We start from the raw sequence: 18,376 nt of genomic DNA, 5'->3' as shown, positions 1-18,376 counted from the left end.
TCTGTGCATGGTTCTGTCAAATTCGCCAGCCAGAACCTGGTCTAATTTTTTGGCGATTTTACCAAAAATCGAACCCTATTACATGTGCAAGTTAGATGCTTTCCAATGGGAAAACATCTGGATGCGAATTGAAGTGTGACTAAAAATCGCCACTTCAAAATATGCGAATTTGCAGTAAAAAGTGTGCATTTTTGCAGTGAATCCCACACTATTACATGTGCGATTTTTGAAAAACGTGCGAATTCGGCTTTTTTTAAAACAAAAATCGCACATGTCTAAAAAAAATCCCACCCTCTTACATTTTGCCCCAGGAGAGAAACGAGCTGCTGATTAGCACTAAGTGGAACTTATTTCATGTTATACAGTAGTTTATAGCCTTTCATTATTATTTGCTCCAAATAGAAGATAGAAATTAGAGAGTTAAATATTAGACCTGAGTTTAGACATCTACAGCTCTTTTCTACTTTGCCTTTATCTTGTGTTTATGGCTTGTGTAGCCATTGTACAGTATGACGTGAGTACTAAAATACCCAATGCTGTATTTAACCTGGTCTAGTTAAGCATAGAGGGCCAGATGGATCAAGCTTCAAAAAGTGATAAAATGGAGAGTGAAAAACAGCAAGCCAATCAGCAACTACCTGTTATTTTTCAAACCCAGCCTGGGACATGACAGGTAGGAGCTGATTGGCTGGCTATTTATCACTCCTAATTTTATCACTTTTGAAGCTTGATACATCTGGCCCAGAGAGCCTTAAGGTGCCCATACATGCTGCGATTATCGCATGCGTTTTGAACTTTTAAAGTTCAAAACGCATCGCATGTGCGATAATCGCACCATGTACTTGCGGGGATGCAATGCGCATCCCCGTGGGTACAATATTATATAGTACAAAAAGTATCTGCAGGCAGTACGATGCGATGTACATTTGTGACTATTAACTTAAAAAAAAGAAAAAAGAGGCTGAAATTGCATCACATCGCACCCGCAAAGTACAGTACATCGCATCGCATCCACTTCAAGTGCCAAAATCGCATGGCAGCTTGAAGTTCAAAATGCACAGCACACAAAATCGGTGCGTGTATGGGCACCTTTATACTTACTTGTACCTTGAAGGTGTGGCAAATAGATTTATATAGGCTAGCAACTGTATATATTGTTTCAGATATGTACACCTATTGACTATTCATCCCAACTGCCAGAGTGTTTGCTGTCTGAATAAATATAGTCACATTTTTGCAAACATTATGGCTTTCAGCAAATATTGCTTCTTCAGAACTGAGGAAGTGATTATAGTATCGCCCTAGCTAGCTGCTATCAGAGAAGCTTTTAGAGAGAAATTGCAGCACTGTTTAAGTGGAAATAGACATTAGGTGAGTAGATTTACTGTAGTGTTGCACGCTGACTGGTTTTATGCTGTGGCTAAAACTTCCCACCCCTTGTTTCTGCATAGTACAATTTAAGTTATACAGGATAAAAACATATTCTATCTTGAAAGAGCAACAAGTAAAGGTCCTACTAATTACTTCCAGAGATCTAAAATATTAAAATCCTTCATCTTATAATGGACCAATATAAAGTATTACATGACCAATAAAATAATTCAATCAAATTTAATTTAAAGGTCTGACCAGTCTCCCGTAGCCACTTTGTTTTCATTTTCTCTATGCTTCAGTGACTTCCTGCTGTCTTTGTGTTTATCCTTTGCCAGAACGAGCACACTTGTTCTTCAGACAGTAAAATGACAGATTGCAGTTCATTTTAGTGCTTGTGCTCCACTTTATCAACTTTCCAGGATTTAAATTAAACCACTTTTTAACCACTTAACTGGTTATTATAAAGGATATGGACCATAGGATAGAAAGCAACTAGGTTGACATGATTGAAGGTCGATAGGGTCATTAGGTCGACACAAGCATATTAGGTCAACATGGGGTTTTTCACTTTTCTTTGTCCCAAATTTCGACACAGTTGACATGGACACTGAAACGTAGCACCGCATCCCCTCACATAGCTCGCTGCCCTAGTGGATGGTATGGCATGAAATACCACCTGTCGGCACATGTCAGCTCCCAATAAAGGGGAAAACCCCATGTCGACCTAATGCTTGTGTCGACCGAATGACCCTGTCATCATAACCCATGTCGACCTTGTGGTGTTGACCTACTGTTTGTCAACCGAATGCTTATTCAACCTAGTGACCGTATCCCAATAAATAGTTAAACCTGATTTAGTATCATTTAATCTACAAATGTGCAAGTTTATATACACAAAAACTTTTTAAACATTTTTTAAAACATCATTTTTCCTCCACTACTTCTTGCTGATCTTCACAGTCCTGCAAAAATTCTGCAGCAGGGGTAATCCTAAAGCCCTGTACACATGCATCGATTTTTCCTGATTTTCGATTCGATTTTGCTTATAGAAGAAAAATCGAATAGAATTCTAAACGAAATCGAATGGTTTTTGTGTCCCTTTCGATCTACATTCGATTCGATGCGCACTCCCGTTTTCACAAATTCGAACAGAAAAATCTACTGTGCAGCCAAGGAAATACCGTATTCAATCTAGTAAATCTAATGTGTACAATGTACCATGAATGTATATCGAATTCGATATCTAATGCAAAAGTACAGATCTAATGCCAAATCGAATGGGAAGATCTAATGGCAGATCAAATAGAACATAAAATCTAACATCGAATCAAAAGCAAATCGATGTGTGTGTACAGGGCTTAAGGATCGCCCTTGACTCACTGCAGAACGATTGCTCTGGACTCACTACTGGTTGTGAGGTGGATTTAGTGCAGTCTGCCCTGGCTGGTTGACGATCCTATAAGGATCTCACATCCCAGCCACCCCAATGACAGTGCCTTAAACTTTGGAGAAAACGAAGGTGCAGCTCACCTACGTATGAGCTTGGCATGATTAAAAAATTTTTGTAAAACACTGTGCATTATACGTGTGCTATTTAAGTACAAATAAATATCTACATACTGTATATTCAAGTCTGGCTCAGTTTTGCTTACACTTGGTGGGTGGGGCTAAATAAGTATTTTCTCATGACTATAATAGTAGGCAAGTATACTGTATATATGCTAGATAATGGTGAAACATGTCCAACACATAGTTGTGAATATTTCATGGTAGTGGGAGCTGGAAAAATACCCACTAGAATGTTTGTATTACTCAACAGTATAAGCAACATTATACTACTCACACTGGTCGTCTTCTGCTTTCCCTCAAAATAACTTTTTGGGTACTCATTGGATGCTGCTGTTATTTAACAAATATCCATACTAAGCCTGTGGGAAAGGCAATTAGCTATGCAGGGGAAAAGAACTCCAATTAAATAGTCTGTTTCCCGCGGGGCTGAATTAAGGGTTGACGTGCTTATTCAATGATTGGGCTTAAACTGCTAAATCAGTGGGTTTAAACATAATCATAATCAGATATATGATGCCATTTAATGAATATATTTACTGTAACTTACATCTTGTTGAAATATATTTCATTTAATTAACTATAAAGAACTTTACAACATCCCTTTGCTCCCTGAACAGCTTGTGTTTATTGTGTTGTGTATTTAGCAATGTGATGGAATCATTCCTCAAAGATTCTGATCTATGTTGATGTAATAGCAAATCTCCTGTTACACCACATATGAAGATGTTCTACAGTATGTTATTGAAGATCTGGTAGCCATACAGACCATTGGTGTACACTAAACTCATTGTGCTGTCTAAGGTGCTTTGTGAGATAGGGGCAGATGTACAATTATGCCAACATTACCATCCCCATGCAGGTAAATAAAGATCAGATGGCCCAATTCTCTGCCATCTGAATGGTGTAACAGAAACAGCAGACCATTTTATTATTTATTTATTAGCAGTTTCTTATATAGCGCACACAGATTCCGCAGCGCTTTACAGAGAATATTTCACCATTCACATCAGTCCCTGCCCCAGTGGAGCTTACAATCTATATTCCCTACCACATGTACATGCACACACAGACATTCTAGGGTTAATTTTGTTGGGAGCCAATTAACCTACCAGTATATTTTTGGATTGTGGGAGGAAACCGGAGTACCCGGACCATGAAAAGTTGTCCAATTTCCAGTTGTCTAGATTAGGTTAGTGTTGACAGCCACCCACCCCCTCGCTAATCAGCGTTCACCACTCCTCTGTACATACTGGGCGACTTTGGAGCTGAAAGCAGCTCAAAAAGTAAGTGGATGATTAAGTAGTAAAAACCAATTACTCTTGTACACGTATGTACTTAAATATAACTGAAGAGAGCGCCACACATCTGAAGAATTATTCAAAATTAATTTAAAATTTATTAACTTTGAAAATATCTATAAAAAAATATATAATAAAAACACCTATAGAATAACCATAATAAACAATGACCCAATATAAATTATTCTGAAAAAGAATGCAGTTATGGAAATTTTCTTAGAGGATTTTACCTTAGAAAATGAATGGTATACATTAAATTGAACCCAGCTCAAGACCAATTGTTCCTGCAGAATGTAAAGAAAAAAAACACTTGGTTTAAACATAAATGTCAATCAATATTAACCCTGTATAAGCCAGGGTAGATGGATTATGTTTGATGGACAAAGAAATGATCCTTGTATCCCTTTAATTGGGAGTATAGATTTTTAGGATCCAATGTGTTGTAAAGTTCCTTATATCATTGGTCACTCCAGAGGATTTTAAGCGCTATTATATTGTATTGGACCAGTGCCTCCTTGGTGATAAGATATTTGGTTGTAGAGTCAACCAAATATCTTATATAAATATAAATACTGTTACTTTATCTCCTCTGTCCAACTATGACAATTCATCTGTATCAACTAGAGCCTCTAGGGGGTGAGGGGTTGGAGACTTGAGTTCGCCACAGCTCCTCCTATCCCCCTCTTACCTTCAGCAGCAGCAGTCTCTCTCTCCAGCTGTAGTGGGATCAGTGCGGCTGAGCAGCAGATTATTATACATTCACCTCTCTACCATGCATAGCTATGAGAGTGGCTCTTTGACTATATCATCTACCAGCAGCCCACCTGTATAAACACTACTCAGCACTTTACTGTCCAATTACCAGGGACTTAACACACCCCTCATGAATAGCAGCTACTGTAAGTGACAGCGCTCAACGATCCACTAGTTTGAATGCATTGACCAGATAATGTACACCAAGGAAAGGTCAAGTATTGGCTTGGAAATGCACCTAATGTGAGTGCTATCAGTGTCACATGGAGAGAGGTGGAAGTGTAAGAAAAAAATATCAAAAATGTTTGAGAGTTTCCTGGGAAGACGGAAGGGAGAAGATAGCAAAGGGGCAGAAAAAAGAACATCCCTTATGATTTAGTAATTGATAAAGTTCGGGTTGGTGAACTGCTTGGAGTATTTAGTTAAAGTATGTGGAATGACCGTCCCAGTGGGACCTTCATGGTCAGGACCTGTTGGCTTTTCTAGTTCTTAAGTGCAAGAATTCTTTGGCAACAAAGGGTATTCTGGCATTTCTACTGTAATTCTTCAATTGTAGGCACCTCCATGCAGCTTGTGGGACTGTCTGTTGGAGTTATGGTACAAATAAGCAATATACAAAAACAAGATGGAAACAGTTGAGATGTATCTGCCCAAATGAACCTACAATTGACGAGGTTTGATGAACAGTAGATGCATAGATAGTGCATTAACAATTGAAATAGTGATTGGACGAATGCTCCATGTCTACTGTGAAACTTTGAAAGAGAAACATGAAAATGTAACCAGGAACTAGAAATGTTAAACAGCTGCTGGTAACTGTAATTCTTCTTCACCTTTTTTCTCCCTTTAACCTCTTTGTTCTTTTGGAAAAGATTTTCGGTGTTAAATGAGCATGATTGTGGTCTTCTGTCAATGTGGAGTATTTTTCTTTGAGATCACAAAGACACAGAGGCAGGATGCTTGTTAACCATATTTTCAGAAGTTGGACCAGCAGCTGCTCCTAACAAGACTTCCAGAAAGATCACCAAAGTACTGTAGGAACAGAGTTGTCAATGGAATGGACAACGATTCTAGTTTAATTTGTCAGGTCTAAGAGCTTAACAGAGATGACAGATGTCTACAACCCCGTACTTATGGATTGTTTAAGCAATATCTGTGTATATCCATTAAATTGTGTGCCAATCACATGAATATGTAGTGTTCATTCTAGCACCTGCCATATTTGAAAACCCATGCAGTTCCTCTTCCCTGCCTGGGGTGTCTCTGTCTGCTGTGGTGTTTCTAGCACAGGTCTGGTTTGTATATCAGTGCTGATATAATGACCACACTGTGCTAGAAGCACTACAGCAGACAGCGACACCCCAGGTAGGGTAGAGCAATTGCATGGGTTTTCAAATATGGCAGGTGCTAGAATGAACACTAAATATGTATGAACTGTACTTGCCCCATTGCTTGTCCACATCCCCAGGCATATGGAAAGGTAATGTAAGAATGCAGAAAAATATATTAGATGAAATAATAATTCAGAGCATGAAATGTATATCTTAGGCAAAAAGTAAAATGGTCATAAGCCGAACTTTAAATATTTACCTAATTATCAGTTATTACTCGTCTGTGCTTTTATTTTGGTGAATCAATCTAGGCTCCCTTAAATGCATGGTGAATTAGAAATCCATGCACGATTTTAAAATTATCAAAGTAAAGAGACAGACATTTATATGAATATCAGCTTGTCATTTTCTGTGATTGTGCTGAGTACATTTCATTCAGGTGTTCCAAAATTCATAGACCTTTCTTTGCAATTTAGTAGGCTTTGATTGATGCAGATCAATTGTAGTTATATGTACTTCTAAATCAAAGAATTACATTAAAGGTCTTTAAACCCTTTTTTTCATATTCAAAATGTATTCCACCGTTTATGCAAAGTTTTCTATGCTTGAATGCCTGTCGTATTCAGATGCCCACTCAAACAGATGTTCTCTACTGAAATATTTTGAACATAAACCCAGGAGATACTTTAATTTTAACTTTCTATAACTTCTATTCACTTGAGCCTTAACTTTTTCACTTTATGCTGCATTTTGGAGTTATTTTTTATTATTTAAATATAATATCTTTGTCATGTTTGTTTAGATAATTTGTTCAACATTTTGAGGATGTTAGAAATGTGAATATAAAGTTGAAAAGTGATTGTTATATACAAGTGCCCCTGCCCCCTCTTTTTTTCACTTAAAAAATAAATAAATGGTTTGATGTCTGATTTGTGCTTAGAAATTACATAAATGGTACTTATGTAGTAACTGGGCTGCCGATTTTGAAATCGGGTCCATCGCATCGCATCGCACCCGACCAAATCGCATGCGATGCGATGCGATGCGATGGACCCGATTTTTCCATAGGATTCAATGTTAAAATGGACTGAGTCCATTTTAACATGGAATTCAATGGGAAAAAGGGGTCCTTTTCATACCCCTACTATCCAAGTGGGCATGGAGTTGGATATAAACCTGTGGCGAGCGTAGCGAGCCACCGAGCCCGAAGCGTGGCGAGCGTAGCGAGCCCCGCGAGGGGACACAGAATACCGTCCCCTCGCGGGGCTCGCTTCGCTCGCCACGCTTCGGGCTCGGTGGCTCGCTACGCTCGCCACAGGTTTATATCCAACTCCATGCCCACTTGGATAGTAGGGGTATGAAAAGGACCCCTTTTTCCCATTGAATTTCATGTTAAAATGGACTCAGTCCATTTTAACATTGAATCCTATGGAAAAATCGGGTCATCGCATCGCATCGCATCGCATCGTATGCGATGCGATGCGATATCGCATCGCATCGCATCTGATTGTATGCCTTAACTTAAGGCATACAATCAAAAAATCGGCAGCCCAGATACTACATAAGTACCACATAAATAATAAAGCGGCATTGAAACTTTGCCATAACCTACGCCTGCTGTAACGCTGTTCTTTCTGCTGTGAGAGCCGCGTCTCCATCTGCCTGTATGTATGTGTGTATGTGTGTGTGTGTATATATATATAGATATATATATATATATATATATATCTATATATCTATATATATCTAAAAGTAGCCACATCTTGCTGATCTAACTGTTGAACACCTTTCTGGCATTGTTTCTACATTGGAAATCAAATAGTGTCTGTGATGTTATTTGAAATAACATCAATGTCAGTGCTAGATGGACTCTAGCATTAGCCGTTCAGTCCCTATCCAGTGTCTCATCCTATTCCTAGCCAGTCCAGTTACAGACCTTATATTCCTGTACTAGCACATGTGCAAGAATTGCATAAAGCCATCTATGTTACTATATTCACCCAGTGTTCTCACTGCTAGGAACACAAGAAACTTCTGCCTCCTCTTTTGCTTCAGGCTCCCAGTTAGTCTATACAAGTTCCTGACTAAAGATCTAGCAACATAGCCCTGGAGCATCACACTGCCTTCTCCTCCATGTTTTGCAGTTTGTATCACATACTAGGGAATAATTCTTTCAACTCTTCATTCGCATACAAAAATGATGAACCATCATTGGTCTATGAGACCACTTTCCAGCCTTCAGTAGTCCATTTGCGGTGCTTTATGGCCAAGACAACCTTTTCTTATTATTTTAGAAATTACCTACCTTTCCACTTCAAACTGCTGCTCAGGGTCTTCTAATCTGTTGAAACTGAGATTTGCTTACGTAGGGCCTGACTCAGACCTGTTTGCTAGGCAGAGTACACTCCCAGCCTAGAGTACAGGTAAGGGATGCCCTGCTGACTGCCCTGACACTCACATCCCTTACATCACCTTGAATGCGGCAAGTGATTTCTCTGCCGTTCAGTAATAAGTCTAAACTGACTTTTATTTTAGACTGAGATAGACGAAAAGGGGGTAGGCGCTAGGGTGACCAACTCATCCCTTTAATCCGGGACACACATTAATTACACAGGTTCTGCGGCAGTTTAAAACCAGGTGAAATGGAGTCTTGAGGTGTGGCAGTTTAAAACCAGGTGAAAGCCAGCCACAGAACCTGTGTAATTTAATATGTGTCCCGGATTAAAGGGATGAGTTGGTCACCCTAGTAGGCGCTGATTTCATGTGACGTCAGACACTTGCCGAAGCAGGCATCGACCAGTCTGAGTTCCCAGGGGAATGCCGAGTGTTTTCATGGGGACACTCATAAAATGCTGGGTGTTACCCTGCTCCAAAAGAACAAAGCACAATGGTGAGTAATGCGTTGCTGGGTAGATTGTGTCAGTTTATACTAACAGACTGTTAGTACCTATGAATCACCAGAGTCCACATTATAATGGCAGGTATTCAATGCTGTGGGCGAGTGGTGACAGCGAGCAGAGCTTCCTGCTCGCTGTCACCACTCACCCTGACCGTATTCAACGCAGCCCCCTCATACGCCAATTCCCCCTCGCTCCATTTTTTGAGCGAGGGGGAATAGGTGAATGCGGCTCCTGAACCAGCGAGACTCGTTTCTAAATACAGCGAGTTTTCTGCATTAGCCGTGGGTCTCGCTGTTTTGGGGAATTCTCGCCATCCTGTGACGGCGAGGATTTCCCCAGAACATTGAATAGAGCGAGCGGCCGACACGGGGGTTAAACAGCGAGGATCGCTGGTTTTCTGCAATCTTCGCTGTTTAACCCCCTCGCTGGCCGCTCGCCACGGCATTGAATACACCCCAATGAATTAGTGAGCTGGAGGGTGTGCACAATAGATGGCAGTCTTTTAGCATGTAGGCAAACACGCAATTAGAAGTATTCAGCCGTGTTAGTAATAGGAGTAGAAGCTAAATTAGTATGCAGCGGTATGTTTATAGCTTCTTTCAACTTCCCAGCAGCGCATTACTCACCACTAATCGTCAAAGCGGGCCCAACCGTTTTCAAATTTGGGCCTGTTCTATTGATCTGCCTAGGCGCTCGCTGCTATTTCCCCCATCAGACATTGTGGCTGAGATCTAATACCCCCTAGGAGTAAATATTGGAAAACAGAAATAAGTGAAATGAGAACTGACTGAAAAGTTTCACGGCTAATTTTAGAACAGCTAAAAAAATGTTGATAACCTTAAGGTCGATAGAAAAGAATATTAGCATTTGCACTATAGTCAAATCTGTTAAACAAACTATATTAAAACTATCAGTACAACAAAATATGTTTTTTTTTTTAGGCAAAATTGGATTGTATAGCAGTACAACAAGCTATGATTGATGAACAATCAACAGTGGTATTATGCAAATGCTTACCAAAATAATTATTGGATGCAAATTGATCTAGTGACAGATAAGTGTGGTGATTGAAAACTAGAGCAACTGTGAGCATTTTTTAGCAGTAGAAGAGATGCTAAATTTTTTTTTTTTTTAAATAGCTGACTGTTTTTATTTCTACTCTCATCTGTAACTATATTGATTTGTCTCAGGTAATTATTCTGATACTAATTTGCATAATATTGGTGTTTATTGGAATTCAGCTTGTTTTAATGATTTATCGTAGTTTCTTTTTTCAATGGTACTTTTTCAAGCATGATTTATTCATTATGTTTTGAATACATTGATTTTGACTTTCCTGTCTATGAATGCTAATCATGGATTTTGTTTTTCTCTTGACCCTAAGGTGATTATCACTGTATTTTATTTTTTGCTGTGCGGTCCTATAATTAGCAAAAAAGCAGCCCATACACGGTCCGTTTAACGGATCCATTTGGGACTTAAACAGCACACATCATGTCGGATCGCATCCCTAGTGCATGCAGTGTGCATGCACTGCGATCCGATACGATGTGTACCTAGTACAAAAAGTATGTGCAGCACATACTTTTTGTACCGTACTATGTGATGCGCGGGAGCGCGCATCGCATAGTACAGAACGGAGCCGGTCCACAACGGACCGTGTATGGGCTCCTAAAGTCTTATAATCTTTGGATTTTCTATTTTTTTGTTTATTTTTCTAATTTTTCTGTATTCTGTATATGTAGGTATATACATAATAAGTGTTGTTATTATATATAGATTGAGTAGACTACAACATTTTAAATTTTAAGACAGTAGACTTAAAAGGCATACACATGGGACGATTTTGACGCCATTTCTAAGCGATCTCACTAGATTGCTTAGAAATGGAGCACTGATTGCTCCGTGTGTATGGCCCCTGGCGACGGCGATTTATATAGCACTAACACAGATAAGTGAGTGAGTAATTTTGCGCACCCAGCAGCCGTAGGTCAACAAATTCTTAAGGTCCCTCAAACCTTCACCATACACCACAAACAAAAAATAGAATTGTGACTTATCCGGCGCTTGGAAATTCCACAAATATCAGGATTCCTCTCATGTATAACATATATGCAATAAAAGAGAAATGGCATAAAATGGTGAAGTACGTTAAAACATCACAATTTAATCACAATGGCCACATAAAACAATACAATTAAAAAGCACTACAGATAAAGTGCATAGAGTGTCTTCAGCAATGAATCCTTAAAACAGGAGGAGGTATAGCAATTACCAGATGGTCTGGAACTAGCAATTACGCAGTTCCAAACAGGCAGGGGTCCCCAATCCTAGTGTGGATGCGGCTGGGCAATCCTCTGGTGGTCCTCTGGTTCCTCCTTTCTCAGGCAGCTTAAAGTGCAGTTCACGGCGATTATATGTTGCCATCGCTCGCATGAAAGACAGTGCTTGCATTTCCTTCTAGATTGCAGGGCTCTGCCTTTAATCAGTAGTCAGAGTCCCACTCTGGATAGATCGCTTAGCACACATCGTGCTGTACATCGCAGGTGTACTGTCTGCAATGTGTGCTGAGCGATCAGGCTTAAGCATGTTGCTCAGTCTCCTGGCACCTGTCTCCCCGTGTGTACAGAGCTTTAGGCTTTAAATAGTTTTGTTATCAGTAGAAAGACAATCGATTTGGGGGTAAACTATGCACCTATTATTATGCACCTTCATATAAGTTACAAAGTTTTTAGTTTACTTAGGGCGGGATGTACTAATCTTATATGTTAGTCGGGCGCCCACTAAACTATTTGTTTAGTTTTACGCGTCCCCTCGCGGGGCTCGCTACGCTCGCCATGCTTTGGGCACGGTGGCTCACTACGCTCGCCACACTTTTTAAAATCAACTCCATGCCACATGGATAGTGGGGGTATGAGCGTAGTAACTATAGTGGGCGCTCAACTAACATATAAGTACCATCTAAAAATGCGGTAAAACCCCCTTTTTTGGGTGTTTTTCCGCATTTTCTAAAGTACAAATACCTGGCCACTGCATCATCGCAGGGCAGGGTATTGCGATACCCTATTGCCACCCGCCGCCTTCGCTGCCCCCCCTCTCCCCCTCCCTCTGGCTTACCTTCCTGCAGGTCCTCCTGGACCCAGTAGGTAAACCCCTCCTCCCTCTAGCAACGCTGCTGGGCAAGGTGGAGGAGGAGGTGCTGGGGACAGCCTGCTTAGCTGTCACGGGATGAGGGGAGGAGGAGGCGCCCAGGGAGGTGACTGTGACCGCCCGCACACCACATTACAGGTATCGCGGGGGTCCTCCTTCACCACACTGTGATGCTAGCCGCATATGTTAATACATATACGCTAGCATCGCTGCGGCGAGGGGTGGCGATGTATATTAAAACATCCCGCCCTAAGAGCCAGATGTATCAAGCTTCAAAAAGTAAATAAATGGAGAGTAATAAAATGAAAGAAACAGAAACAGCGCTTGTGGATTTGACACAATTTCATTAATATAGCACAAATATATATAATGTTTGTAATAGGTTAGTTTGTATACATTACATGAGACACCAGAGATCAGCGTTTCATAGCCCCAACGGCCATTACATCAGGCTGTGGGCTGCATGGAAATATGTACAAGTGCATAGAAAGTAAAGGACACTTTCTCTATGTGACCTTCACTTCCAGCTCACCATCTCCAGCTAAGGCTGAATGTGAATTCTCTCTTCCAACAGCCGAGAGTGGCTATAGAGGAGACTGAGACCACTAGCCCAGCAAGCACTCTGGGCTCGGAGGAGGAGATCAGTGGCGTAACAATAGCTCCGCAGCCCCCGCGGTGGCGGGGGGGCGCAGAGAAATTGGGGGTGCCGCCAGGGGGGCTGCGGGCTATAGTTACCCGCGGTCTGCGTCTCGCCCGGCTCTCTGTCTGCAGCATAGGGGCAGCCATTTTCTAAGAGTCCGTTTTCATTGTAGCAGCAGGAGCCGTCCGGGACCCGACAGAGAGCCGGGCGAGACGCAGACCGCGGGTAAGAAGGGGGGGCAGGTTAGGTGTGTGTGGGGGGGGGGGCCCGAATAAACGTGCGGCGGGGGGGGGCGCTAAATAGTTAGTTACGCCCCTGGAGGAAATATCCAGAAACACTATTAAGTATACACCTACAGGTTCAAACTTTCATTACTAAACCCTGATTGCTTCACTTAATATTGCACTCACAGGCTGTGAGGCTGTATTCATTGATTGCACATAAAGTCTAAACATGCCCACGTGTCTTTAAATCCTTCCTCAAAGCAAAAATGGCACCTGACCGTTTGTTATATTGGCCCCTGATATATTTGTACATGTTAAGCATGTCTCCTCTTAAACGTCTCTTTTCTAGCGTAAACAATCCCAATTTGTCCAATCTGTCTTCATACTCCCATACTGTGGGACAGGCGTTTTTCTATTTCAAGTTTCCTTGCAATTCTGTGTTATAATGCATATCTGTCACCCAGCAAGCAACTGCACCAATGAATATTTGCACACAAAATGGTTCCCTTCACTTACGAAGGATGAAATGAAACAAAAGTCAAATGATTTTTTAAAATCACAAACACCTGTAGTATATAGTTATCACATATTATATTATGACTTTTTACATTTTTTTTGCTTGTTTGTGTTTGCAGACCTATCCAGCTGTGCCTTGAATACTTTTCCAACGGGCCTGTATTTAGCTACGAAGACAGTTGCTGACAAAATTTACTCAATCTCACTAGCCAATAATGAGTTAAAGAGCCTGGCAGGCAAATTCTTCACTACTTTCAAAGAGCTGCAAGGTATGTTCAGGTTTGAGTTATTTCTTGAAACTTTTATAAACTTTTAATAACGTTAATATGTAATGTAACAGCATCTCCATGATGGAACAATGCCTTCCATAACCTTGTCCATTCAAATATACCTCGCAACATGACACATTCCAGGAGACATAGTGGGTTCTAAGGGGTGCTATTATTGGCCCAGAAGCTTAGGGACCGAGGTTATACAATTGTATTGAAATTTCCCAGATTTGCCTGCTATGCATGTGGTTCTGATCCATTGCTCAGCCTGAATTGTGTGACATTACATTTTTAACGAGAGGATTTTGTGCCCACGCCCAGTGGATGTTATAGTAAAGAAGAACAGTAATGTGGCATAATTTGAACCTGAGGCCACTGTAATGTGGTACAATTTGAACTGGGGAGCACTGCAATGTGTCATCTGATCTGCTCATTGTTTTTTTTCGAGGGCACTATAATGTTACATAATTAGAGCTGGGGCACTGTATACTGGCACAATATGAAATGCAGGCACTATATTGTGGCATAATATAAGCTGGGGTACTCTAACATGGCAGAATTTGAACTTGAGCACACGTTAATGTTGTGTATTAGGAACAGGGGAACTGTAATGTGGAAAAATATGAACTGAGAACACTAATGACATACTGTAATTTTAATGGGATGCGGTCATTTGGTCTACAGCATGATGGTCGACAGTCATTAGGTTGACATGGGAAAAGGTCGACATGGTTCTAGGTCCAAAGGTCATTAGTTCGACAGTGTCTAGGTCGACAGTCAAAAGGTTGACATGGAGTTTTTTACTGTCTTTTTGAGCCAACAGGCATTATTTCATTGCCTTACTAACCACTTGGGCATCGTGGGAGAATAAAATCGACTGTCGACTGTGTTGACATTCCCGTAAAAAAAACCGGTGGAAAACCCCATGTCGACCTTTTGACTGTCGATCTAGACATTGTCGAACTAATGACCTGTCGAACTTTTCCCATGTCGACCTAGACCCATGTCGACCTTTTCCTATATCGACCTAATGGTATCGACCTAATGACTGTCTACCATCATGCTGTAGACCAAATGATCCCAACCCATTTTAATTGTGGATATTGGGCGGTATTCAATGAGCCTGATTCGCCATGTTTTTATGGCGAATTTGTGCTGTTTGGCGAATTTTGGACTAAAACGGTGAATCACCCTATTCAATGACCAGATGGCGAATACATTTGAAGGTTTTTTTCGCCATGATTCACCGAGTAGCAATCGCTATCTTTTTATGGTGAAGTGGAATGTGAACTTTTAAAATAAAGTGTTTTGTTTTTTACATTTGGTGTCAAAAAATCAGGAATTTTATTCTGAGGAGGGGCATGCTATTTTTATTCATGTGCTGTAAGCACATGAATATATATTTAATTAAAATATATATATATATATTCTTTACACAGCAGCCAGCAGGGGGCGCCGGAGCCGAGCCGCTCATTAGATATTCATATATTCACTGCACCCGATCGTTACATATGCACGATCGGGTGTAGTGAATATACCCGGTCCCCTGCTGGCACCCCCGGGGGGCAGCCTGTGCTGCCTGGCACCCGGGGAGCCCACCTCCCCCCCACATACGCTCTGGGGCAGGCAGAGAGACTTCCATCTCCCTGCCTGCCGCCGTCCTCAGGCTCCCTGCAGGAGCTCATATTCGCCGGTCAGGGGCAGCGAGCCCCTGACTCGTTGAATACCGGAGCTGGCGAGGCTCCGGAACGTGGCGAATGTGCAGCGAATCCTAAACAGGATTCGCTGCACCTCGCCGGTATTCACATTGAATACCGCCCATTGTGTTGCACAATGTGTACTGAAAGTCCTACAATGTTACATTGTGTAAACCAGGGAGATATGATGGTTCATAAAGTAATCTAGGGCTTTACTATAGGGTGTAATAACCATGGCACTACTATTGTTCAGAGAATTAACTATGGCACTATTATGATCATACAACTACTAACTGAACTGCTATGGAGAGGTGTTTTCAAGAAGTATTCGGATAAGGGTACATTCAAAATGTTGCTATGCACCATCAAAGTTGTGGTTATGCTCCTGCCAGGAGGGACAGAAAGCTATGTTCCTTCACCTACCTCTTAGTTAATGATTGCTTTCACTTGTGTTGAATTTGTTATTACAACACTATGGTGTTGCTACAGATAAATGCAATCATAAGATAAGAGGGCATTTTGCCTCTAATGGGGATGTATGTTTCTGGGATCCCACACTCTTCTACTGCAGTGGCAGCACCACAGTCAGTGACACTTGTTGTGGCAAAGCCACCCCCTAGAGCACTTCCGGCGATTTCTCCATTACGGGAGCCAGTGCAGCAGGATAATGTCACACTGCAGCACCCACTTCATGTCACTGCTGAGGAGCTGGAATCTGGTGTCACCCCTTGGAAGGGCTACACCCATGTGCACACTCCCTCACTTTCCTTGTGATGGGATTGGTATGTAATCCCAGCAGTCAGAATCTCGGCGGTCAAAATCCCGACAAGGGGGGGACGTGGATCGCCCACCCTTGCGGGCTCGCTGCACTCGCCACGCAGCAAGCCCGGTGCCTCGCTACGCTCGGCACACTAATTTATTCTCCCTCTATGGGTGTCTTGGACACCCACAGAGGGACAAAGTGACGGGATTTCGGTGGTCGATATTCTGGCGTCGGAATTTTGACCGTTGGGATTCCGACCGCCGGGATTGTGACTGCATCCCCTTGTGACACCACTATTCTACTGCATACTAGTGTCACTAGCTAACAACTATCCAGATTGAAACAGGCTACATTGTTTTAATGCTCCACAACTGTGTTGCTCATACAGTATGTTGAGACACAGGTTAGCAGCTTTAACAACACCGTTGCCTATTTAGATTTTACATCTGCAACAGTTGTACACTGCAATTTACATGAATGTAGTAATAAATTTAAATTTTGAATAATTTTTTGCACCAGAATATAAGTAATATTACTATCAATAATACCTGAGTCAATACTGCTAAAGCTCAATGGCATGTACAGTAATTGTTTCTAAGGATAGAATTCAACTTCATCCTTCCTGTAATTTGTAACACTCCTTCCATAAACACTGCCCAATCAGTCCTCCCTGACCTCACAGCTCAGTGGGCACACTTACATCTACCTGCCCAGCTGAGCTGTCAATCACGACAACTCCTGTGCTGGTGTACAGGCGTCGTTGGATAAACAGCACAATGCGCCAATATATATATATATATGCTACTGAATATGGATTTATTTACTTATTCTCATCAGGACCCACACTAATATTTGATATTTACTAAGATCCCATTATGGTATTTTTTATATCCCATTATTGATGTAGGATTCATATTTATTATTCAAGTGAACCATTAATATTATAGGTTCGTTTGTACTACATTTAGAAGCATTTCTGAATTTCTTCTGGATATTATTCCATCCCTTTTCATACATATATTATGGAAATTGGTAGGTTCCCATTCCATTTATACCTTTGTTATTTTTCCTCTGTTCTTATCTTGCTCCCTCCTTGACATATTGTATATATATGTTTATAAACTCATATTTTAGATGCTGACAGGCATCAGGATTGAGATCTACTAAGGATCCACTCCCTCTTGTACATATGAATAACATATCATACTGGGACTGAAATACATTAAGCTATCTGTGAGTATGTATCTATAATTTTTAGTACAGTCCTATGTAATCATTCAGTCTCCAGTAAGTGTTAATAACTATGCCTATTTCCACCACCTAGACGGTTACCCCTGAGGAAGTCGTTTTAACGACGAAACGCGTTGGATTTTGTGCATGTTGACCGTTATAGAAACCTTGACTACATACAGATGAAAAATTTGTTTTATTATTGTATTTTATCTATTTTATATATTAAATCTGTTGTATTGTGACCATATTGTCACTATTTGTTCTATTGGTGGTGGATATACTTTAGGAGGGCGCACTTTGTACATTTTCTGCTATTTTCCCCTTTTCCCCCACTAACAGGGGGGACCTACTTAGTTGCTGCCCGCACTTTTCTTATAGCGCATTGAAAGGGTATTCTCTCCATATATATATATATATATATATATATATATATATATATATATATATATATATATATATATATATATATATATCAGGCATTGGTGCTGTTCACATATATATTGCTGGTACACACTGACCAATGGTCTATCAATATATATAGTTTGTTCCATCAAACGGCTGATATTTCGGCTGGTGTGTACACGCTGTTAGAACACATGATAGTTGGCAGTCCCATCCTTTTTAAGACCTCTCTATGGGGGTTATTTTGGTTCACTCTT

The 18,376-nt window shown here is 40.9% G+C and overlaps 1 protein-coding gene across 2 annotated transcripts in view; it reads left to right on the top strand.

The window, feature by feature from the left end:
• The window catches only part of LRRC20 (leucine rich repeat containing 20), a 586,357-nt gene that overhangs the window by 175,145 nt on the left and 392,836 nt on the right, over positions 1-18,376 (top strand). For both annotated transcript variants that reach the window (XM_083148477.1, XM_083148476.1), the window contains exon 3: positions 13,875-14,024. In XM_083148477.1, coding sequence (XP_083004603.1) covers positions 13,875-14,024 — 150 coding nt within the window. The remainder of the gene's footprint in view (positions 1-13,874; positions 14,025-18,376) is intronic.

The sequence above is a fragment of the Crinia signifera genome, chromosome 6 (genome assembly GCF_055691185.1).
Source record: "Crinia signifera chromosome 6, ASM5569118v1, whole genome shotgun sequence".
NCBI lineage: Eukaryota > Metazoa > Chordata > Amphibia > Anura > Myobatrachidae > Crinia > Crinia signifera.
This window is presented reverse-complemented; position numbering and strand designations above follow the sequence as displayed.